A 23,610-nucleotide genomic window follows, 5' to 3' on the forward strand; every position below is an offset into this window, starting at 1 on the left:
TCTCAGGGCTTTAAACTTGTATGTCATGATAAAGTTTTACTTTATATCTTATTTCCATGTGTGTTTGTTTTATTTCTACTTTAAAGTGTCATTGGGCCTCTGAGAGCAGCTGATGAGTGGGTGATTCACGCCCATGTTGTCAAAGCTTGCATCCACAAACATTTTCACATCCTCTAACGTGGACTTCTAGAAAGTTAAAACACATCTATTGATTTTCACTTCACACAAACAGTCCAGGTTTCTGTCACAGGTTCAGTAAGTTGCCCAACAAGAAAGACAACCTCGAGGCTTCATTATTGGAATCTGTCACTTTGGTTATTCCACAAGCACATCACCTAAGTTTTTTATGAGTCATTCTTTCTCAAGTGCACTTGATGTAACAGCTTCTCCCAATCACACTGCAACCACTGTGTTCACGGCACACTATGTTCAGTACATTTCCCACTGCAAGTTGTGAAAGTTTGTTTCCCCATCAACTCTTTCTGTATTTCCCCACCAGTGATGGTTCTGTCCCATTTAAGAGCACAGGCACCAAACAACACCAGTGGTTCCTCTTTTCTTTTATCAAGTCACTTCAAAAACAATGCACTTTTAATTCCAAGTTGAATTTGACAGTGGAAATGTGTGAGTAGTAGGAGTGTGGACAGTAAATCATGAAGGGGTGCATGTAACCAGCTGTGGTTACGTTGTAGCTGTTCCCCTACTGAGGTTTGAGGAACTAAACTGGTAGACTGTAACAATTACAGTAAACTGCAGGATGGAAACAGATTTACATCTATATGAAAAGGAACAAAAACCTGTTTTTAAATAATCTTACAAAAATAAATCCATTGAAAAGCTCAAGTAAGTACAGATCAGAAGTAAAACATTACAGATGGTGCAACAAAAATGACAATGTAATATACATGTCCATCAAAAACAATGTGACAGAGTAGCAGATATTATCAAGACTAGAAATTAAAAAAGCTGCTTTCAATGATATTTTCTCCAATTTAGGACCACTGGGCATTGTACACAGCAATGTCAAATGGAAAATCTCTAATGCTGTGGCATTCACCTCCAATAAAACCTATGATTTTTATCACCACTGGGGTAATAGTTTTGTTGGTAATAGTCATGCTGTACCTCAGCTACACACACACTGTCCGCGGGCCCTCAGGCAGCGTAACCCCAGCACCGGGGGTCTCATCCAAAACTAGTTTCTGCTGTTACATAGGACAGTAGCCAACCTTAGGTCCATCTCCGGGCTGCCGCTGCAGGATGTATAACAGAAGAAGAGCATGTGTGGACTGCTGGTTCATTTGCCTATGTTAGTGGACTCGTTTAGCTATCACTGTTGGCTGTAGGTGAGCTGAAGATAGGCGAGGGACTTGGAAGTGCGCAAAATGTCACATCATTTGGAGTTTCCTGGAAAATTCCTCCCGAAACTTTTACTTGGAAGTCATTCCACAGGCTGTTATAGGTCACTGAGAATATAAGTGAAGGTCTCAATTTTTCAAGGTTGCGAAACAAAACCTTTGCCCAGTGGCAATAAAAAATGATTAATAGCCTGCACGATTGAACCATATGAGAATAGAAACGATTGCCTAAGGGATACACCAAACATGTTAAATATGTTTGTGATTTGGATGAACTGACCCTTTAGAGATAACAACGAACACATCAGCTGTCTCTCTTGTCAAACACATGTATTTGTACAAACAATAAAGTGCTTGGATTTAAGGTAACTGAAACTGCTGTCTGCAAGCACCTTGTGGGTCACAGTTATGCGTTATGTCTACTCAGATTTAACACTTCAAGGACAAATCAACTTTGCATTTTCAACATCTCAGCAGGATCATCAACAACATGAACATCTAACTTTACTGACAGAGTCAAGTCTTATTAAGCAAGTCTGAGGTAGTAAGCAAGAAATTAAATTGCAGCATTCAGATAGAATGTCTTATTAAAAGGAAATGGATGTCAAACAGGTAGGCTAGAATTTCAAATGAACTGAAATGCAATGTATCACAATACTATCATACTGCAAGACTCATGACTAATTTACGGGCATAAGTCTGGTTTCACCATATTTTAGGCTACCCAACTCATGCCGGTTTCCTGTACGTGGCATCCTTGCCCCAGTTCATGTAGTATTATATTCCAGTTAAGCATCTGGTTTTCTGAAAAATAATTAAAACCGCAGAAGTTGTTTACCATCTGTTAACACAGATTAGATTTTCAACCAGTTTCCCAAACTGCAACTCTACATGTATTTTCTAATCCAAAGATGGTGCTGGAAAGGACATATCGTCTTGCTTGATTTATGACATAGTAATGACTTTTTAAATGAACAGACACATTCACTAAAATTATTTTGAATTATCTGGAAAGTCTTAAATAATATACGTTGATTTGTTTTCCTATCTATTCTATTCTATCACTTTTGGCTCAGTGACTGAGAAATAACTCAGTTGTGTGCATTGAGATTGGCACAATACAATTGTATATGGTATTAGAATCAATGAGTTAATCTTACATTTGATCATCCTTATTATTGGTTAAAATTACACTCTAGCCCTAACTATTGTACGAAACTAATGGTGTCTTCCTATTAGGCACTCCCCTCCCACTCAGCGTTCACATTTCACAATTGTACAAGTGTACTCGGGACAATTGTTTACATTTTGGCTACAGTGTAGAAAAGTGTGCCAATCGCAAGATCCTACACCCATACAGTGGATTCCACTTTCGCAACCTGCCTCCTATTATTTATGTTTTGGAAATAATGTAAAGAACACAACTCTTGCCTGCTTTCCTACTTTCTCACCCGTAGCAGAGAAGTTCAGAGGATGAACTTGGTGCAAGCTGCAAGCTTTTGTGTTTTGTTAAGTTGGTTTTCACGCTTGATGCTAATCTCACCAGAGTACGCACGGACCTTACTTAAAAAGGACCTTTAAAAGTGGACCCATGTTTCACACTAATTATGCAAACTGGACTTTGGGATCGAGTGTACTCGGATCTAGGCCCAGGTCGCTGATGTGAAAGCCTCCTGATGGGTGGTGTCATTTATTGTTGTTGTATTTGCATCAAGTTATTTACTCAGGGCTAACAGGACAAACTCTTGGTCAGAACCGCCATTAGACAAAACCAGAACAGTGGGCTTGATGAGCGGCCCTCTGCCCTGCTCTCCAGCTGTAATTGGTACTGTGCCAGCACTCTTCTGTAACCCATCTCCTCCGATACACATGTGTAGGTTCCCTCCTGCTCGGGACCCATGCTGTCGATCAGAAGAAGGCACTGCTGCTCCCTCAAGCTGCAGGAAGTGTTGCTTTCACGGTGATGCCAGGTATACTTGGCATGGTGGGATGACACAGGGCACTGCAGGAAATACTTGGACTTAGGGGGAAGTGTGATGCTGTCCGCGGCCTCGTGTGTATCAGTGGAATATCTGAACTCTGAGAAAAGAACACAAAGTCTGTTTAGCTTTTAGACGGATGTTTATTTAAACTTTATTTAACCAAGCAGGTGTCGTAAAACATGTAACAAGGCTGGTAGGGACAGCTTCAGCAGAAACACTCCTGCACATGAGTTGTGTTTAAAGAGCTTAGCTATTCATTTGGAGATAAAGGTGCATGTGTTGGGTGAAGGTGATTCATTCAAATTAGTACTGTATCATAAGAACTACGGGTGTACGGTATAAATGGTATAGACGGTGGGAATTTGCGTAACGTTATGATTTTCGACTCTACCATGTACAGGCAGAGCAGCTCTGACGTAACCACGCAATGTGTGCGGATCTGCCCTGAAAGGGAATATTTACTGAATTGGCAGAGAAATATTTGTTTAGAACTGTCACTGTGAAGCCTGTGTGTTACTAGTAACTTAACTTATCTGATAAATGTAGTGGAGTAGAAAGTATAATATTTCCCACTGAATTGTAGTGGAGTAGATGTAAAAATTAATTACTTAATATAAAACAAGAGCCTCAAACTTGTACTTTAGTACAGTAATTGGACAGAATCAATTCAGAAGCATTCATATAAAAATGTTCAGATTAATTAATATGCCATGATATAATACCTGTCTATGCTTCAAATGATATTGTGATATTCATTTTAGACCATACCCAACAGCCCTAATAAGAGCACACACTCCCAAACTTGGCAGTGGTACTGGCTTACTTATTAACTATGTAAACATGTAATTATCTGTCTACTTTTGACTATTTTTGCGTGCCATTTTATTTGCATACAGATCAGGATATGCCTACCGGCATATCCTGATCTGTATGGGTCATAGTCATGTCAAGACAGACATTCTCATGTTGTGAAACTGTGTTGTGTCAGTACACAGGAAATTGTGACAACAAAATAGTCCCTAAGTATTTGAAAGGGGTCAGTGTGAGAGTGAGCCCGGGGCAGAACACATGAAGAAGTTTTTGGAAGTTAAATGCCTTGCTCAAAGGTACATGCTAGCAGTAGCTCACAGCAGTTGATAGTTCACAGTTCACAGTTTTCAGTCTGCTGGGGATTGTGGTCATCATATTGACATCTAAACCATTTTCAGAAGGCAGCATTTCCTTGTTGTCATACATTTATTGTGCATTCAATTTACCTTGGAAGTCAGTACTGGAAATGACCTCATACGAGCCGTAAATCCATTATATTTAACAGGTTATCCAGGGTAGCCATTTGTAGAAATACCAGCTGATAACAATGCGTTATGCTGTATATTGTGTTTAAAACACTTTTGCAACATGTCCACAGATGAAGGATGGACAGCACTTTGTGTATGATTATTTAATGAGCCGTATAAGACAGAAGTGAGAATAAACAGTCATTCCCATGGCTTTAACTACTTTTGATACTGGGAGCTGTCATGCTGGATTGAGGTGATTGGAATATCCGTCTGAGAACTTGGAAATTTTTACTTCAGTTAAAATTTACAGAAATTACTCGGAACTTCCGACTTCCGAGTTCAACTGGAACGCAGCACTAGTTCATGCAACACCATTCGGTTATTGGCTAGCAATGCAGACTTTTGTTAAGTAACAGCAGCCATAAACTAACCATGTGGCTAATTCATTTATTCATAATGGAAGTAAATTATAAGGAGACTTTGAAGTTGTTGAGTCCTTCCGTTCTACAAATCCACACAGACATGTTGTTTCTGTTTTATATGCAACTTTAAACATGTCAGTTAGCAGTGCCATCAACATCAGTAAGTTGTAGTAGTGGTGGTTGAATCAGTTCTTTGTGTGAGGGTACAATCTTTCAGCTCAGTGAGGGTGGTGAGAGAATCAACTCACTGCAGTCAGGTGTGTGTGGCACTGATTAAGCCCAGGTGTGGGGAGTTTTCATGTACCCTGAGTCTTCGGTGCTCTGTGTTATCTCTTCTTCAGAGGTAGTGGTATAAACATCATATCAGAACTTTGTGTGTTTTGACTCTGTCCAAAACTATGTTGAAGCCTCTTTGGGCCACTTTACCAACCACATAGTTTGCTTTCTAGGTCATTACCTAAGTAGACACTCAAGTAAACCTATCATACACCCTGCTAGGCTGCAGTTTAGCTGTGGTTCTGCGAAATATGAGCCTGTTTTGACACCGCAGTAGCATGAACTCAGTTTATCTGTCCGTCTTATCTGTGGAGAACCATTCTAGCAACTTCTTCTTTTTCAGTACACCATATAAAGTTAGACTTCTCCACTGCCCATGTGAATACACCTATAATTTATTGGTTTTAAACAATACAGACTTGTGGAAGAACAGATCTCATAAACTCATAAATATCGTCATACCTTTTCCAGGGTGCTTAACCTTCGATGGAGACACACAGATGGCATGGTTACCTTGGGTCACATCCTGCAGTGTGCCACTGTGAAAGGAAAGAATATATTAGTAAGAAATATGCCAGTTCGGCCTGTGAATGTTCTCATTTGTCCAGGTCATCGTTATCCCCAAAGCAATTTCAGTCAAAAGCAACTGGACTTGGTTATTTGTCTATTTGTCTAGGAAGACGTTTCACCTCTCATTCAAGAGGTTTCATCAGTTCATGTACACATCTGACCAGTCCCAGCTTGCTTTGGGGGTATGCCAGTTAGGCTAAATAAAAGTGTGCATAGGGCGAGAGAGTTTTTGCTTGCTGTTATGTACTCACAAACATGTCAGACACAAAACTACCTGCCAGCTCATGCAAATACATCTACCTTTCAAAATTGATGTTAATGCAGAATACTTGACTGGATATACCATACACTCTTAACGTAGAGCTACTTACACTAGAACCCCAATGATCTTATAAGATTTTTACTGGCAACAACATCGCAGTAAACCTTTTGTGACAAAAGCAGAACACAAACACATATCAGAGGAAGTTCTGAATGACAAAGTTCAGTTAATGTACTTCAAGTTTGCTCTCAGACTCTCATTTTCCTCATTGCCACGGGACACTGAACATCTGCCAGTGTGCTCTGCTTAACTTCAAAAGTAGCTGGAGAAATCCCTTCAAATACAGCATGCTATTTTAGACCATGGGGAGCATAATTCAAGTATCCCATTACTTTATATTATTTTATGAAATAAAGAGCACTAGATTCCACATACAGTAGATCCTCAGCAGTAATTTGGGTATTAACCAGTGTTCTTCCATTTCGATCACATCTTGGAAAGTAGTGTAAAGGGGGGCTCAAAGGGGCTTTTTCAGTCATTGCATTGCAACATTATAGGTGCACCAGCTCTAAGACTGTTACTCAGAAGACATACACCACCCTATCTCCAGTTAGGATTATGAGTCAGCCTTTCCACATGTGGGCAAACACTTACTATCATATTCTTCTTGCAAAGCCAGTGAGCAAATTATGAGTCAGGCTTTGACCATGTTTTTATGATGCGTTGCATGAAAGATTCATCTCAGTGATCAAAGTGATCACCCACGCCACAGGAAGTGAGTATGCAGGTGTAGACTTCCTGTGGAGAATGTGTAGCTTTAGGGGGGGGCAAGGTGTGTGTGCAATCTGTGAGACAACTTTAATAGTATCACGATAAGAACGTTTTTCTGGTTCTATCACCCTTTTATCATCAGACTTGATTAGACTTGGTTTCAGGTGACTACAGGATGAGAGATAATTTTTTTTATTATATTTAAATTTACATTTCCTGATACATTAAAGTTGTTGCAATGTGAAAAAATGGCATTTGTTTTTGTGAGAAACTTTGATCATAACATATCCTGTCATAGTTAGATACTTTGTTGTATCTGACCGTTTTTCTGACAGTTCTGAGATGCTGCTGTAGATAATAGCAACATGTGACAGTGAGCCTTGAATAAGTCAGGTGACTGCTGTTCCGCTGCTAAAACTCACAACAGTATGCTTTGTGCTCTCCTTAAGCAATACTATGCTGAAACCTTTGCAAGAGAACTTGGATCATAATCCTCACTTGTTATGTTCCTGTGCTTGAGAGAACTCAAAGCTGTGAAAGGGAAAGGAAAACAAAGTCTTGTTTTAAACTGGTTTGGATACAGAGTTTAAAAAGTAGTATTTAAAACAGACAAGAGGCAGTAATTACACATTGCAGATCTACCTGTATTCCACCGTTCATGTGCGTTCACACGCCAAATAATAAGTAAATAAAAAGCTCTTTCTGTCATTTCTCATCTTTTCAAATCATTTCACAAAGTATTTCAGCACTAAAAGCAGTTCTTACATCTGTGAAAAGTCAGAAAGTAGTCAAAAAGACTCCTGAGTCACTTAGAACAAACCACAAACAATCCTAAAATGGCTGCAGACGGCAATCCACCTCATAATGCTCAACGTTTTAGAAACATATATTGATAGTGTGAAAGCTGCATTTGTTTCCAGGCACAGCTTTTCCTTTTGCAGTTATCCCGATTCCCAATTTTCCTTTCCTTATGTTTATGCACAAGTTGGGCGTCGACGTAGAAGCCGTCTTGCGTTTGGTTTGTTTTTTGTTTTCTTTCCTACCTTTTACTATCAGCCATGCTTATTGTAGTCTGATAATTATGAGGCTTCTTACATGGATATCCACTAATTGTTAACAGGCTGCCAGACATGTAAGGGTCATATAATTAGCGGCACATATACTTGACTAATCAGTGACACTTAGCCTATAGCTCATTTTAAAATCTTTGTTTGGATATGGTAACGTATCTCCTACAGTATTTTTGTCAATAGTTTACTGATAATTGACTCAAAACACTGCAAGACCCAAGAAAATCAATCACAGTTTCATGAAACATGACATCGTCCATAGGTCTGCCCCTTTCTCTTAGTTTAAGAGTTACTTTTCCCAATTCCTTAATAAAAGTTGGTCTCAGCAGCTTTGTGGAGAGGTTTTAAGAGGACACACTTAGGCCAAGTCCACAAGAACACGGGTATTTTTGAAACGTAACTTTTATGGCCCCCGGTTAATGAAAATTCCTGTGCCGGTGTGATAAAAAAATATCCCCGTCCACATGAAACCGCAAACCGGACAATGTCATGCACATTCCAAAGCAGTATGTGGCGATAACACTCCTCACATGAAGGCCAATTTAGCCAATCACAAGGCTGGAAAAAATCCTACCAGAAAAACAACAATGGCGAACCTAGGCCGGGCAGATTCCTTCGTGTGGAGTGACAGCGAAGATGAGTTACTTCTCACTGTCACACATAAATTTAAAAACAGCAAAATTCAGGAAAATGTGGTGGTTGTTGTATGAGACGCACACACAGTGCTGATAAGTTGGCACCAGTATTTTGGCTCAACAACAGCCCCGTCAGCTGGTCACATCTAAAGTGACACACGTCTCCATGGATACTACTTACTGTTTACCGTCGCACAGTGTGCCATCAAACAGTGTCGACAAGGAATTTTGGTTTTCCTGTACACAACAACACTGCTCAAATGGGACTTTTCCAAAAAGTTCACCCTGGACTCCGGCTACAAAAAACTCATGTTTCAGGAGCCCACAACTGCGGTTACATGGAGATGAAAGGCCAAACCGTGCAGAGAAACACATGGTTTCAAAAATACCTGTGTTCTTGTGGACGGCCCCTTAGTTAGGAACCTTTTGTACCATTTAGAGTCCTCCTAGTGGGAAGATGAAATGTTTTGTGAATATGGCCCCTGACCCAGTAATATACTGTATTTGTAAGGTAGCATCATTTGAAAATTCCTCTTTTAACAGTTTGTTTTTAGAACAGTAATGACAAAGTCTTGTTGAGACTGTCTGATGTCCTCTTGCTCAGACCAATAAAAGCATAAACCATTGTCTTCATCCAAAACAGCTGACAGCTGTGGAATTAGTTGCTGTGTTATTAAAAGACAGACTGTTGGTACCAGGTTGTTACTGTGTCCAAAATAGAAGTTTGCAAGCAGGCCATTTGCACAGTACTAGACCACTAGCTGCCAGTACCCACTTAAGCATTGAAATATTTTGGTAACATGAATTACATCATCGTCATTAGAGTTGCTCCATAGGGGAAGGGATGACTCTTTAGTGGGTGCAGTTTGCAGTGAATCAGCTGTAGCAAGCAATGCCAAAATTTCACCACAAATACCTAAATAGCATTCAACAAGAGGCGGATGTTGAGTCACTGTGTACACACTGTGGTGTCTGCTTGGATGTGGTATTATACTTGTGTATGAACTGATGGTACGCTGTGGAGCTTTTGACCACGAGCAGCACTATAGAGCCACTGCCACTGGTTTTATGCTTTTCTGCCAATGGTGTTAGATGTCTGGATATGAAAATACAAATGTATGTTTGGATATTTCAATGAAATGTGTCCAGGTACATCAGATGGGTGGTCTTACTGTGTCTCAGGGGTGCAGTGGGTGCCGTTCCAGCCGCAGTAGGGATCTCTGGCCAGGACACATTCCTCACAGCTGTCTCCATACTGGGCACAGTTTGCTACATTCAGCTGGACCAGTTCATTTCTGGAGTTTACATACAGCTTACTCTGCAATGACACAGATTTAATTGAACTGGGGTATTTCTTATATTTTTATTAAAGCAACAATATCCTCAGAAAAGTTTAGACATCATCCAGAAAATCTGAGTATCATGTACTTCTTTACTTGAAGCACTACCGTTTTCCTCTTACTCTAACCATTATTAGTAAATGAATAAAACTAAAACTGCCATACTCCTACCCTTGTGGCCAGAGGTGGATTAACGCACAGGCTGGCCTAGGCTGCAGCCTAGAGGCCCCAGGTGTGCAGGGGCCCCGGATTGGCCAGAATATATATATATATATATATATATATATATATATATATATATATATATATATTGTATTAACCTCCCATTGGGGCCCTTAGAAACATAAAAAAAATGGAATCCCTGATTGGATAGATATGGGACACATGTACCTAATCAGCTGTCATCATGTGGCCGGGTTCATAAGGTCAGTTTTGTTGTCAGATGATACGTCACTCACTGTTACTAGACAGTATAGAGGCTAAATGTCAGAAAGAAAAATGTGGAGTAAAAAAAAAAGAAAAGCACAACAACCGAAAGAACAACAGGACCTACTACTAAGATCTACTAAAGAAAATTCCTAAATTGACAGGTTTTTTCAAAGTTGCGGGCTCATCTGTTCTAGCGGGGCCACTGCTTGTGGCTTGTAGGGGAGAAAATAGTTGTGTAGGCTGTGCTGTGTTACTCACAGAGGAGGGAAGAAGGTTCATGCCGAGAATGTGCGTTCTGTGGTTGAAAGGTTGATACTCAGCGATGAGAAAGGTCTGACTTTTATTCTGCATCACTTTATGAATCCCTCCATTATCTGTTCAAAGACACAAGTAGACCACCAGGGAGATGACTAAATGCCCAACCCTGTATAAACACATCCCACAAACCCACTCATATCGTATGTTTCATCAACTCATTTTGACTCTTCCAGCAAGGCCTATTGAATGTTTTGATTAGAAAAAAGCAAAAAAAACCCTCTCCTCCAGTAAACCCTGGTACATCTGTCTGGAAGTAGCAAAAGTGAATGAATAAAACTTTTTAAGATATGCACAATAGCGGCAACGTCATTATAAGCCACATGACTTACTCAAAATTTCAGTTTGACTTTTTTATGAATGTATATATGTCTTTACCTGCTGTGTAATAGTCACGTTTTGTAAAGTATTACATCTCTTCATCTTGTTTTAATACCTAGGCTAAAGTGCAAACACAGTACAAGGACACACCACAAAAGTCCTAGGTGGTGACGCAAAAAAATGAACCTATTTCTCATAAGCTGTTCCACATGATGCGCCTCTGTTCTTTGGAAATGACAATAAACATCAAACCAAAACCAAAAGCCTGACCTCACGCTATCTGGAGGTCAGCCATGAGAAAACATTCAAAACACAAAACCAAGATGTTACTTCCCTTTCTGCCATATCTCTTTTAAGGGGCCAAGACAAGTTCAATCCAGTCTTAAAGGATAGACGGGCAATTGTTCCAGGAAGAGGTTCAAATATGGTTTCAAGCCAACGTGTAACACATATTTGTAATGCAGTTCTACTCAGCATTCAGTGTAAAAGTTTAACTTTACAGAAAGCCTCTGGGTTGTCGGCTGGTAACCTCCATAAAATGTTTGGGTTTGAAGGCGATAGTACACACATGTACACATATATACAGTACAGTACACTACCCCAGCCCATTCTCATTTCCAAGGCATCAAATACTAAGGTGATTCTATCAAACTCTTGCCAAAGTAAATCAGGAGAAGAATGAAAACATCTCTTCCATCACTGTATTTTCCTAACCAAGTGATTTGTTGCCTAAACCTGACCAGATAGGTTTTTTTAACGAATTTCCAGAGCGTTGATGAGTGACCCAAAGGGTCATACCAAAACAGAAGTATGTGACGAGTACGGACGAGACCGGGTTGACTATTCTTTTCAACTTCCGTGGTTCATGTTACTTTGTGACTCACTTAGGGACAGGAACAGGATGGTTTGGTGATTGTTCCTTTTGTTCTGGTCGTCGTCAATGTAGAAGTGAGTGTAGTTGTGATGATTAAAGAGAAGTGGCCCAGAGTCGTACATGGGTCGAACCCAATGCTCCATCTCTGAATTCTTCTCGATCATCCTCAGGACGTCTAAAGGAAGCTTTGTGCTGTCTGCAACACACTGAGGAAAAAGGTTTTGGTTTGTGTTGTAAAGGTTCAGTTACTGTTGCTGTACAAATGTACATTTATTCACGGATAGCCCCTTGAGGTGAACAGGTGAGCTGAACTTGATTTCAGACAGAGGAAAACAAAAGCAGGCTTCTCATTTCTAGCCTGCAAGAATTGTTTTCTGCTGGCTAGAAATGACATCTGCTGTAGTGTGAGCGTATCTATGTTCTCAGGGTTTTAAGTTTCCCTGCTCAATATCCCTTTGATATGACACATTGAGGAAACATGGTCAGAAATGCCTTTTCCCCAAGGTCAAATGTTTAATGTGTCACTGGGTCTGTTTATAACCAACTGATGGTATACTCTAAACCTAAGACCTCACATCTGCAGACTTTTTGCTTGACTTCAGACATTGATGTCTCCACAGTGGCTGAATAGATTTTTTTCTACCATTCAAACTGCATTTGAAACATCCATCTCCCTTTGTTCTTTAGTTGTACCAACTGGGAATAACTGGCCTTTCCTAATCCTCGGTGAACCCTTGAAACATATGGACAGCCACCAACTGTAGCTAGCTAATGCAGCTATCGCTAGTTCCATGAGTTGATGGAAAAACCTGTTTCTGGCTTACTTCTTAATGTTCCCTGCTGACTTCAAAAGAAGAATCCTCTTGTTCTTATGTATTTGTTGGCAATAAACATCAAATCTAGCTTGACAGTGACATTAAAACCAAGAATACCTATACCTTCTAAATAGCGAAGGAGCGTGCATTTCTGTCTGCTAAAGTACCTTTTCTGATGCTGTCAATGGTTGATAGAATATCTACAAATAGTGTCTTCAAAATACACAGAAAACTAAACAATAATAATGCAGATATTTGGTATTGTAATAGCACCAGTGTTGACTTACAAGCTACGTGTAAATACCATAGACTGTATATAACGATGGACGACTTGACGGCATCTCGATTGCCCCCTGGTGGCTGGCTGCAGTACACGTCATAAGTCCCGCCCCCTGCATGTTAGTGGATGGGACATGCTCCAAACAAGCATGTTTTCTGTTGTTGTAGAAAGTTTTAACACACAGATGTTTTTTTTAAATGTTCCTTTTTCTTGTACTTTTGAGTTTAAGTAATTGATACTATAAAAGCGGGCTGAAATGTCATGAATGCCGTGTTCGACTCGCCATTTGTCGGGTGTGTTTACAGACTTTGATGTGACTCTACCGCCCAATAACTACTGCACAGACTCTGGCAATGATATTACAACATGATGGCGCTAGTATCTGGGATACGTCCTCCCACTGTACAAATTTGAGGTTGTCGTCCATCATTATATACATGGTAAATACACAAAGGGCCTCATTTGAAATCACTGGTCAAATTTGAGAAAATGACATGGTATGAGTTTCAATATGTATTGACATGTTGATTTATCAATAAAATCATGTCAAATCATTAGTTATTAGTTAAGACCTCAGATCAAGTCGCACAACACTTACTGTTCTAGGTCTGCCCTGTTGGTTGTCTGTGCCTTTAAATGGTGAGTTGGTTAAGACGTATTCAATATCTTGTAGCGTGTAGACACAGACAGCACTCATACCCCTGCAGAGAGACACAGAGGTCAGCTGTTATACACAGAAACATCTGCAGCAACAAGAAACTGTCTAGCGTAAGAAGAAATTTTAGCCAGGCTGGTCAAAAAGTGTGAACAACAGCGAGCAGACGGGGCTACGTTTAGAAAGAGGAATTGATCTCAACTCCGGAAACCCAAAAAGTGGAAGCATAAACAAAGTTTCGTGTTGAAACAAATAAAGAAAGCCAACCAGTTCTGTCTGATGAACATGGGAAATGATCTACAGCTGTTTGCCCAGTAAGTCAACTGAGGAGTCACATTTATCTTGTTTTTACTTCTGTGGAAAACAGACATGTCTTTGTTTGCATCTCATGATGGTGTGTGGTTATGCTTTGCTTAAATTGGCTGACATAACAAGTGACTCTGCTGTTTTAAGTACAGACTAAACAGCAAAGTTGTTCTGTTTTTTTAAACCTTACCGTATCATAGTGGCTGACTTTAATCTTATGACATGAGTCCAAACTTTGCCAAAATGGGTGTATTTGGATTCCATTTTTAAAAAGCAACATTTGGTAAATATAATGCTTAAATTATGACAATACTTGATTACTTATACTTCAGAATGTGCACAGGCATTTAGAGGGACTATTGCTGATCATTTTTGACATTTTCTCTAGCCCACATCTCCCTCCCATCGTCACAATGTTCTCCCTACACCGTTATTTAAATTGTGGGGGGTTCATCTAATGCTGCATTCAGTTGCACTGAAACATTGAACATGAAACACACTGTTACTGTTACTTGGCCAACTTTAGCCCGGCCCTGTGAACATACCTGCTTATACAGGACTGTACTTACACCCACACTTGAATGCATGAACGATAATGGAGTCCTACCATTCATTTCTGAAGAGTGCATAAACCCTGGTGTGATGCCACTGGTCTGCATGCACAGTAGCCACATCCACCAGCTCAGAGAAATGCTGTTTGCTGTCAGGGTCTCCACAGAAGAGCTTGGCATTAATCTGTGATGTCCAGCTCAACTGCAGGTTGTTCTTGGGACCACCCCGATCTTCCTAGAAGCAATGCACAGCCGAAGGATCAATCACTCCTTCATAATGTATACGTAATGTATAATTATCTCATTGTTTGTGTAATGGATCTGGTATCAATTTTTGTTTACAGCCGCTTCTCTGTGCACGTCTGATACCATAAACTATTTCCATTCATTAGAGCTAGCTGAAATGCAATCCTAATATCATAATTATGTAGGTCTTACCATGCAAACTCGGTTCACAAAGGGGAGCCACATTTCACTGTACAAGCCTGTGTCCTTGTTTTTCTCCTTATAGAAAGCATACACTTTGCTCTGCATGGGACTCGGTCTGCTAAGCACCAAACCCACATAGTGCTGCTCTAAAGACGGAAAAACAATGTCAATATTTGTCTCTATAGCCTTAGAACATATGAATATTTAAATGAACACCATTTTTCAATTATGAAACTTCTCAAGTCCTCACAGAAAACTCCATGCAAATACCTTTATTATGTCTTGCCGGTGCAACTCGGTTTTTCCCAAACTTGTGGATACCAACATACTCTTGAGATCCAGAGTATGTAATATAGAGATCACTATTCACTGATTCTGCAAAGACACAACAATTAAGGTATTCAAGGTATTATAGCAGCATTGCTGGTCTATTTTTGTATGATTAATGGACTTATATGTAGCACATTTCTAGTCTTGGCAACAACTCAAAGCACTTTACAATACAAGCCAGCATTCGCCCATTTGCAAACACACATTCATACAGAGTGGCAGAGGCTACCATGCAAGGTATAGCTGCACGCACATTTATAAGCCACTGGCACAGCTATTGGAAGCAATTTGGGGTTCAGAGTTTTGCCCAAGGACACTCTGACATGTGGATAGCAGGTCCGACCGCTCTACGTCCTGAGCCGAAGCACAATGGTTAACAAAGGAAGCAAAGAAGGAAACGAAATTATTAGAAAGTATTGAGTTGAAGAAAGCCAGTTAGTAATGCTGAAAATAGCATGGAAATCAGAAAGCAGAGATTCATCAGCAGATTGAAACAAATCCTCGACCTACAGAAACTCACCCAGAGCAGATAGTTCACCTTCCTTTGTGACAAATCCCCTAATGCTTTCTTTGATGTGCCCCATGTCTTCAGAGGGGACGCACCTGGGTGGCTGCTCTGCTAAATTCTACAGAAAACACAAACATTCTCAAACTATCCTTGCTATTCTCTATTTTGTAGCACAAGTGTGATTTACTGACTCAGAATACCCACTACATAAAAGCTGATGTGTCTTATAGGTACATCTCAGATAACTTGAATAGGCAGGAAGTGCTGCACTTCATTTACTGTTTACAATAGCAGATGCATCAGTGGATTGTGTCAAATAGTGAACAGGGATAGAAACTGTGACCAGACTGAAAGAAGCACCACATTGACTATTTCCAGTGTTGTTACAGTAAAACAGACATTTTGCTTCCCTTCTCAGTCACATATACGGTATCTCCGTAGTGTCCTACCATGTCACAGCACGCCGTTTGCCTTCCATTGGTTCCACACACAAACAGTCTGTTGGCCCCTAACTTGTGGACCACAGTGACATTATAGCTGCAATCCTAAAGAACAAGAGTGTTTGTGACATTTCAATCAGATGACCAACATACAATACCACATGTTCTGCTGTTTGCTATTAAGTTATGATCTTTTACTGCTTTCGGTCTTTGTGGAGGTCCCTTGTCGATGCATTCTGTCCACGGAATGCTTATTTCCACAGGAGTCTGTGAAGAGAAGCGATGCCAGTTACCCCCATGTCACTTCACATTTTATGCTGTTATTTCATTGCAGAAACTATTTATGTGAGTTCTGTAATCATGAGCTGTTAGAGATGTCCAGTACCTCCTGTGGATTTTGAAAGTTGAATGAATTCAGGTGTTTTTGTCCAGCAGCTATGAAAGTGTCTGGCTCTCCTCCCAGAACAATCCCTATAGGAACATGGTGTCCATGTTGAGGAAACCTTTTCATTGATGTCCCTACAATAAAAAAAATATTGAAAGATAAACATTGGGCGTCAAGCAGGAAGCAATATACGAACAAAAATTCTAATATTTATCGTATCCACAATGTGTTCTTATTTTGTTAGTACCCATTGGTTTCTGGGATTCAGCAATGTTTACTTACCTTTGCTCTTATAAGTAAGAGAAAATTTTACGAATGCACGAGAGCACGTTACCAGGTTAAGATTAAAGATCTTGTTTTCACAATCCACTAATTGTTCGTCAAGGAAACATGAGTTTGAGCTCATCACACATCATATGTTTCTTTCCCTTTGCACTGATACTTATTGTGTATACAAACTGTTTACACAACATAAACCTATGTGCACATTTATTTATTACTTACTTATAATGCAGATACATTTGCTACATACATGTTTCCATTCTGTTTACTTTTAGTTTATTCATTTCCAAAAAATGTCTAGATAAATGTGTGTGTGTGTATATATATTACTTTATTTATATTTTATTACATTTATATTTAGCCCTATAATTCAACTGTTCAAGTTTCATTTTGCTTTAACTTTAAATTTGTATTAATTTTTTATTACATATTCAATGAACACGGTTGGATTCCCGGATGCTAACGTGTTTGTTTAAAAGGGGTGTGACAAGATCTTGCGATATTAAAAAAAAAGGAGGAGGAGGGGGGAACTTAACCGGTATGATTACCGTAGGCTACACTGCGGCTAACATGAGCCCTATGCAAAGACACCTGCAGCACCGCCACAACTCTCTGCTAAAATCAACCGCACCTGTAAAGAGGTGGAAGAAGTGAAAATTAGTTAAAAGTGTTATAGGACCGTGTCCCGTCTGATTCTCTAGGACTCAATATTGTGTATCGTTTCGTGAGCTGAGGGTGTCGTCACACCCTTTGTTGATTAAGTTTATATAATACAGAGATTTCTCTCTTGTTGAAGTTCTTTTTCTTCCTTCAGTCATTGACGCTCAGGTTCTTATCGCAGTTTTTGCACATGACACAACACGTGTCCTTATATAGTGTTAGAGGGCGTTACCATATGCTAATAAACAATAATGATCAAGTGAGCTTCATCATTCAGCTCACCTGAGAAAGAGCAGATTTGGGTGGTTAGAACATTTGGTGTATCTGGAGTTGACTTCTCTTATTTTTCCTCTTAACAGAAACTTAAGATAACATTGAAGAGTATGCTATGGATAAGGTCAAATTGTCATTGTACACAACTCAACAATATACAGTACACAGTAACAGCGTAACCTGATTTTAGCTAAGCTAGTGGAATGACTCTATAGATGCCAGTGCCAGTCCACCACTTTGCTCCAGACGGAATTATCTCAACTATTTCACGGATCATGCAACTCTGCCAGATGATGTCCCTTTCCTCTTCCTTTAGTGCTACCATGAGTGTGGCATGTTTCTTCTTTATGAAATGTCTTGAGAATGTTTTTTTTTCTATTGAAGATGGTACAGATACTGATGGTCCTCAGATGACAGTCAACTTCAGTGATCTTCAGACTTTTCCTCTAGAGCTAGCAGCAGGTCAAGCTTTCACTTCTACGGTGAAATGTCTCAACATCTACTTGATGGATTGGTGCAACATTTTACACATGATTACAAAATGAGGAACTTCAGTCCCCTGACTTCTGGACACCATGATGTTGACGTTTGTTGTTTTGAGTTATCAGCAGCAAAGGGCCGCAGGTCGGAGTCAACCCCGCGGCCATTGCCTCAAGGACCTTCAGCATCTTTACTTGGTGCAACTGCTCTAACCACTGTACCACCGGCCGCCCCAAATGTTGATATGTAACATTTCTGGCAGTCTTTAACATCTGCATAAGACATACTGTGCTTTCAAGTGACTCCAACATTAAATTCTAGACAATAATATTACACGTTCAGATTCAGAGCAAGTGCTCAGGAAGTCAGGGGACATAGTATAACAGGCTCTGACCTGCGGCCATTTGCTGCCGCCCCCTCCCCCCATTTCCTGTCAGTCTACAGCTGCTCTACACTTATCATGTGAATAAACTATTGCTCTATGTCTTCCAGGAAAAACTGTCTGAAAATGTGCCATATTAAATAAAAATGTCATGAAAGTTTCCCTTATTGAGACGTTCCATGCTAGGTTATGCTGTGTTAAGTGTAAGAAACACTGTCAGTGATGACCTGTGCTCTATGTTGAACCTTGCTCACTGTTAAACTAGATGACCTATTCATAGCCTTAGAGACTTGTCTGACTTATGCAGACATATCTGCTTTTCATGTTCCACTTTAGACTGATCACTGTGTTTTCAATCCTTGGATCTAGTTTTGGTGAAACAGTCCTCTTTGCCTTGGAAATGCGAGTACCATTTAGACGTCATCGTCTAACATCTTGCCAACAGCTTGCCTTCAGATGAAAGAAGAGTTAGACATGTTTGAACCCCTTCCGACGAAGTTGCCTGTATCTGTGTCTTACAATAGTGCAATATTGTAATAGAAGTGAGAAGATAAAATACAACGTATGATGGAGCACACAGATGGCAGGCTGATTCGTCTGGTTAGTCGGGGCTGGGTCGAGGTATATTTTGCTTACATCTCTAACAAGTGACTGACTTTAAGAACCCTTAAAAAAGATAGAAAAGAATAGCTCTATTTTCCCATTAATATATATTGAGTGTTTTGCCTTTAACCAAATTAACTAGCCAAATATTTCCATTCATTTTCTTTCTCTACCGGTTTCACTTAATGTGATGTCTGTTGTTGTCATGACGCCACGAGGATGACAGCAAAGGGCAACACTTTATTTTATTTATAAATGTCATGAACTCTCCCATTACAAAGGGATGGTACAGCTAAACCGAGGCCCTCTCACTTCCTCATTAACCAGGTGAAAAGTCCTTTCAATCGTTAGGGTAGTTTGACGTCTGTCTTTTAATCACATGTATGTATTTAGAATTCAAACAAACAGCCAAGTGTCAATATGCAAACCACAATGCTTTACAAGCAATACGAACCAAAAGTAGCCATGTTCACAGCAGCAGAAGGTGTTACTGATAAGATTCCTACTTACTGTGCGTGTGTGGTGTGTGTGTGTGTGTGTGTGTGTGTGTGTGTATGTGTGTGTGTGTGTGTGTGTGTGTGTGTGTGTGTGTGTGTGTGTATGTATGTGTGTGTGTGTGTGTGTGTGTGTGTGTGTGTGTGTGTGTGTGTGTGTGTGTGTAGTTTTCATATTACCACGATATTCATATGTTGACTTACTGAAGTTTACATTTCTGGTTATCACAAGGCATAATCAATAATAATTAGTGAGTGTGTCTGTGTGTGTCAGTGTGTGTGTGTGCCACACTATGTAGCCAGTCAATATATCCTTGTAGGCTACTTTTCCCATCAATATACAGCAAGTTCTCCAGTTTTCCTTTCACAGTTAAACTGCCAGGGAAGCCAAGGATTCTCTGTCAAACACTGACGCAGAGGAGCACTTTGATGATTGAGCTGTCAGTCACACAGAGCAGCTATGTCCACCCTACATGTACTGGACTCTACTTTTGTGTGCTTTAAATAAACAAAACAAAACACACACACACAGACACACACACACACACACACACACACGAACATTCTTCACACACAAATGAACACGTGCCCTCTCTTATTTCGTCGGATAACCAATAAAGGACATCGGGATGCCAAAACCATTTAATGTTCCAAAGCTGAAGAAAAACGCGAACTATTTCCTACCTTTCTCTGTGAATGTCATCCTCGGGAAACGCGTTGAGGTCGCCCCGGTCAGACTATTGAGGCATGACAATAATAAATATACCTTTAAACACATGAGAGGCATCCTGTGCCTGAGCTGTCAGAAGAGGTTGTCTTCCCCGTCTGTGCTCTGAGCCGGTGCAGCTGCTGCAGAGCCACTCTCGTCATGGATAAGACCTGCCTCTCCACGGTAACGCACTCTACTGTCCGCTGAATGTTATCCTCCCACAATTGATTCTAAGATCATTGTTTTTCTTCGAAACAATGATCTCAGAATCAAAAAAAACATACCAAAATTACAATAGTATTAAAAAAAAGTTCTGTTCTTAATTCAATTCGGCAGCTTATCCAAGAGCACTGAGGCTGTTTCACGGCAGGTGTGCGCAGCGCAATGGCCGGTGCAGGGGCGTAGGTTCTGTTCAACATTATAACGGGTGTCCAACACCTCATTTCCATTCTGATGAAGTTTTATGCAAGGATTTGTGCCGTTTCTGCATCAATTTATGGTGCAGATGTTTTTTATGTAAATGATTTAATATTGTTATTGTTCATTGATGTATTGGTTTATTTCAGGGACATTGCTCACAGCCAAGCGGTAAGTGAGCCCGAGTTAGCCAAAGAGGCTAGTTTGCATCTGTAGTCCAAGGCCACATATTCAAAAGGCAACCTAAAATTACAGTTAAATGTTAAAAAACAACATAGTAAGAACAAATTGAGGGACAGAGGCAAAAAGATAATACAATAAACACCCAGAATACATAAATCATTATACCCTGTGGACATTATAACATTATGCAGTAGATTAAAACAGGACAAACACATCTACATAAAAGCGCATATACAGCAGCATTAAGCACAAACAAGCACCAACAACACATTGATTTAGACACGAACATGCACAGCACGAAACAGGACATGAGCACAAAAGAATCAGGCAGGACAGGACTGTAACCGAGAAAGCAGCAAGGGAAGTCCCAGCCTGGTCAGATGCTTGCATGAACTGATGAAGCCTCTTGGATGAGAGGTGGAACTTCATAGACAAATAACCAAGTCCAGTTGCTTTTGACTGCAACTGCTTTGGGGACAAGGGAAGCATCTGCAGTCCTAATGTACACATTACTGTTTGAGCCACATTTTGACATTTTATTAAGCAAAATTTCAAAAATAAGGAAAATATTGGCATACTTTATTAGGTTGTCCCAACTCAGAAGTTTAGCCTTCTTTAAAATAAGACAATGGTGGCAGGTGTTTGACTTCCGGTCCAGGACTTTGAGGGTCTGTTTATAAAGCATTTTAACTGGTTTTAGTGCTGTTTTATTGGCTTTGTTCAAAACTGGTCAGACAGTATGAGAAATGTGATATAATGAGATATAATAATTACTAATCATATTAAATGGTGATTGTGGTTTGAATGATTATATTATAGTGTAGATAGTAGATGCCATATGACAAGTAGTGTATTTCAGAAGACTAGAAAGTGTTTGATTAACAAGAAAGCTCTGGGCAATGAGTAGTAAGTCCTAACAGTGAAATGAGACAATCATCATGGATATCAAAGGGCCAGTCACCTCTGACCTATAGCCTAGACTAAAATCTCAATGGATGAATCTGTTGTAGACGACCTAAATCTCCAGCAGATGGCAGCGTAGGTCAATGGCTGCCTGGATCCATTCATTTTGACAACAATAAAGATGGTAACAATAAATATTACCTCACCAGAAACAGATCACAAAGTGTTATTGTGACTTACATATACTCGAAAAAACGACACAAAAACATACTATTGATATTTAATAAATGGATAATACAATTTTACCGCATGAAGAATCCTATGCATCTCCTTTAAACCTCAACTGCTGAGGTGGATGTCTCACAGCTCATAAACACACTACAGTTCTTAATAGAGCCTTGAAATGGAGGCTAGTTTTCTTTTGAAGATGGTTAAGATATTTACATTTTGGTAAATCATATTATAGGTTATTGGTCATTTGGTGCATTATGAACAAAGATAGCATGACTAAATCAATCACGCATTCAGCCAGCTTAATGCTGTAAAACTCCTCATAAGGGCGACCTTTTGGCTAAAAGACTTTATCTCTGCTTTGAAATCAAGACACATTACAAAGCAGCCACTGTATTTTCCTAAAGATCCACACTTCTCTCTGGGGCTGATTGTGGAATACAGTGTGTGTGTGTGTGTGTGTGTGTGTGTGTCTTTGGCCAACAGCTGTAAGCTGACTGCAGTTTTGACTGGAATTTGGCCAACTGTACTGTAAATGCTGCTGCAGCGCACATGCTGGAGGCTGACTGCAGCTGATAACCAGAGCAAGTGGCTGAGGCGACTGAGCTGACTCAACTCATGTACTCAGGCCACACAATGAAGGATGCCACCAGGGGAAATCACAGAAGGAGTGTATTGTATGAGTAATTAGGGTCACTCATGCTGTGAGGATTTAATCTAACAACAGCCAACGGACTCTGACTCTGATGAGGAGTGAAGATGCACAACACATGTGAGTCAAATGCTTTATCTACCAATATTAGGTTTTCCTTGACTATTCCTGCAGAGCAGCTGCTCTAAATACGAGCCACTGCTTTTTGCAATTCCTAGTCCCATTGTTTTTTAGAGATTATCACTCAAGTAAGAATTTGTCGTTTTGAAACTGAACATATTTTGCATTTTGAGGAAGAATGTGGAGAGAGTAAGGCCATCAGAAGGTGATAGTCACATCTTTGGCCTCTGATTCTCAGTCTCGGGGACACAAGGCAAAATGTTACCCTTCATCCAATGATGTATCTTTGCTCATGGAAAGGGACTTAGAGAGTGATAACTTTCCTCTGTGAGAATATGTCTGTGTCTCACTAATCCTTTTAGCTTTGACTCCTGGACCTCCATTAACATTTTAAGCATTGAGCTGAAAATAACCCAGAATAATCCAGTTAGTAGCCAACTTAAATTCAAAGCTAACGGGATTACAATATGTATAAAAGCTTTATTTTTATTAAGTTATGTTTTTTATAAACATGTGTTTATACGTTGGCCACCAACTTCCCACAGATATTTACCCACAACAGATGATGCCTCGTCCAGTTGAGGATGACCCCAACCAGCCCGTGTGGCAGCTTGTCG

General features: G+C 40.0%; 1 protein-coding gene across 1 annotated transcript; it reads right to left on the reverse strand.

Annotated features, from left to right (window-relative positions):
• Positions 1-474: 474 nt before the first annotated feature.
• Positions 475-20,599, reverse strand: LOC310946722 (semaphorin-7A). Its single transcript, XM_083913269.1, has 14 exons — positions 20,463-20,599; positions 16,605-16,738; positions 16,418-16,486; positions 16,229-16,324; positions 15,792-15,897; positions 15,212-15,316; positions 14,951-15,087; positions 14,569-14,747; positions 13,599-13,701; positions 11,916-12,111; positions 10,654-10,769; positions 9,799-9,944; positions 5,781-5,857; positions 475-3,437 (listed from the first exon to the last, which is right to left on the reverse strand). Exons 1-14 carry the CDS (start codon positions 20,563-20,565, stop codon positions 3,088-3,090), a joined length of 1,917 nt encoding a protein of 638 aa, XP_083769395.1. The 5' UTR covers positions 20,566-20,599; the 3' UTR covers positions 475-3,087.
• Between the last annotated feature and the right edge of the window lie 3,011 nt (positions 20,600-23,610).

Source organism: Echiichthys vipera (genome assembly GCF_963691815.1).
Source record: "Echiichthys vipera genome assembly, chromosome: 1".
In the NCBI taxonomy this organism is placed as follows: domain Eukaryota; kingdom Metazoa; phylum Chordata; class Actinopteri; order Perciformes; family Trachinidae; genus Echiichthys; species Echiichthys vipera.

Coding starts and splice junctions, on each gene's coding strand:
- LOC310946722 (XM_083913269.1), bottom strand. CDS start 20,565: ATGCCTCTCATGTGTTTAAAGGTATATTTATTATTGTCATGCCTCAAT. Junction 12,112..13,598: donor AACAGGGCAGACCTAGAACA/GTAAGTGTTGTG, acceptor CTTTTTCCTCAG/TGTGTTGCAGACAGCACAAA. Junction 3,438..5,780: donor GGTTAAGCACCCTGGAAAAG/GTATGACGATAT, acceptor TTCTTTTCTCAG/AGTTCAGATATTCCACTGAT.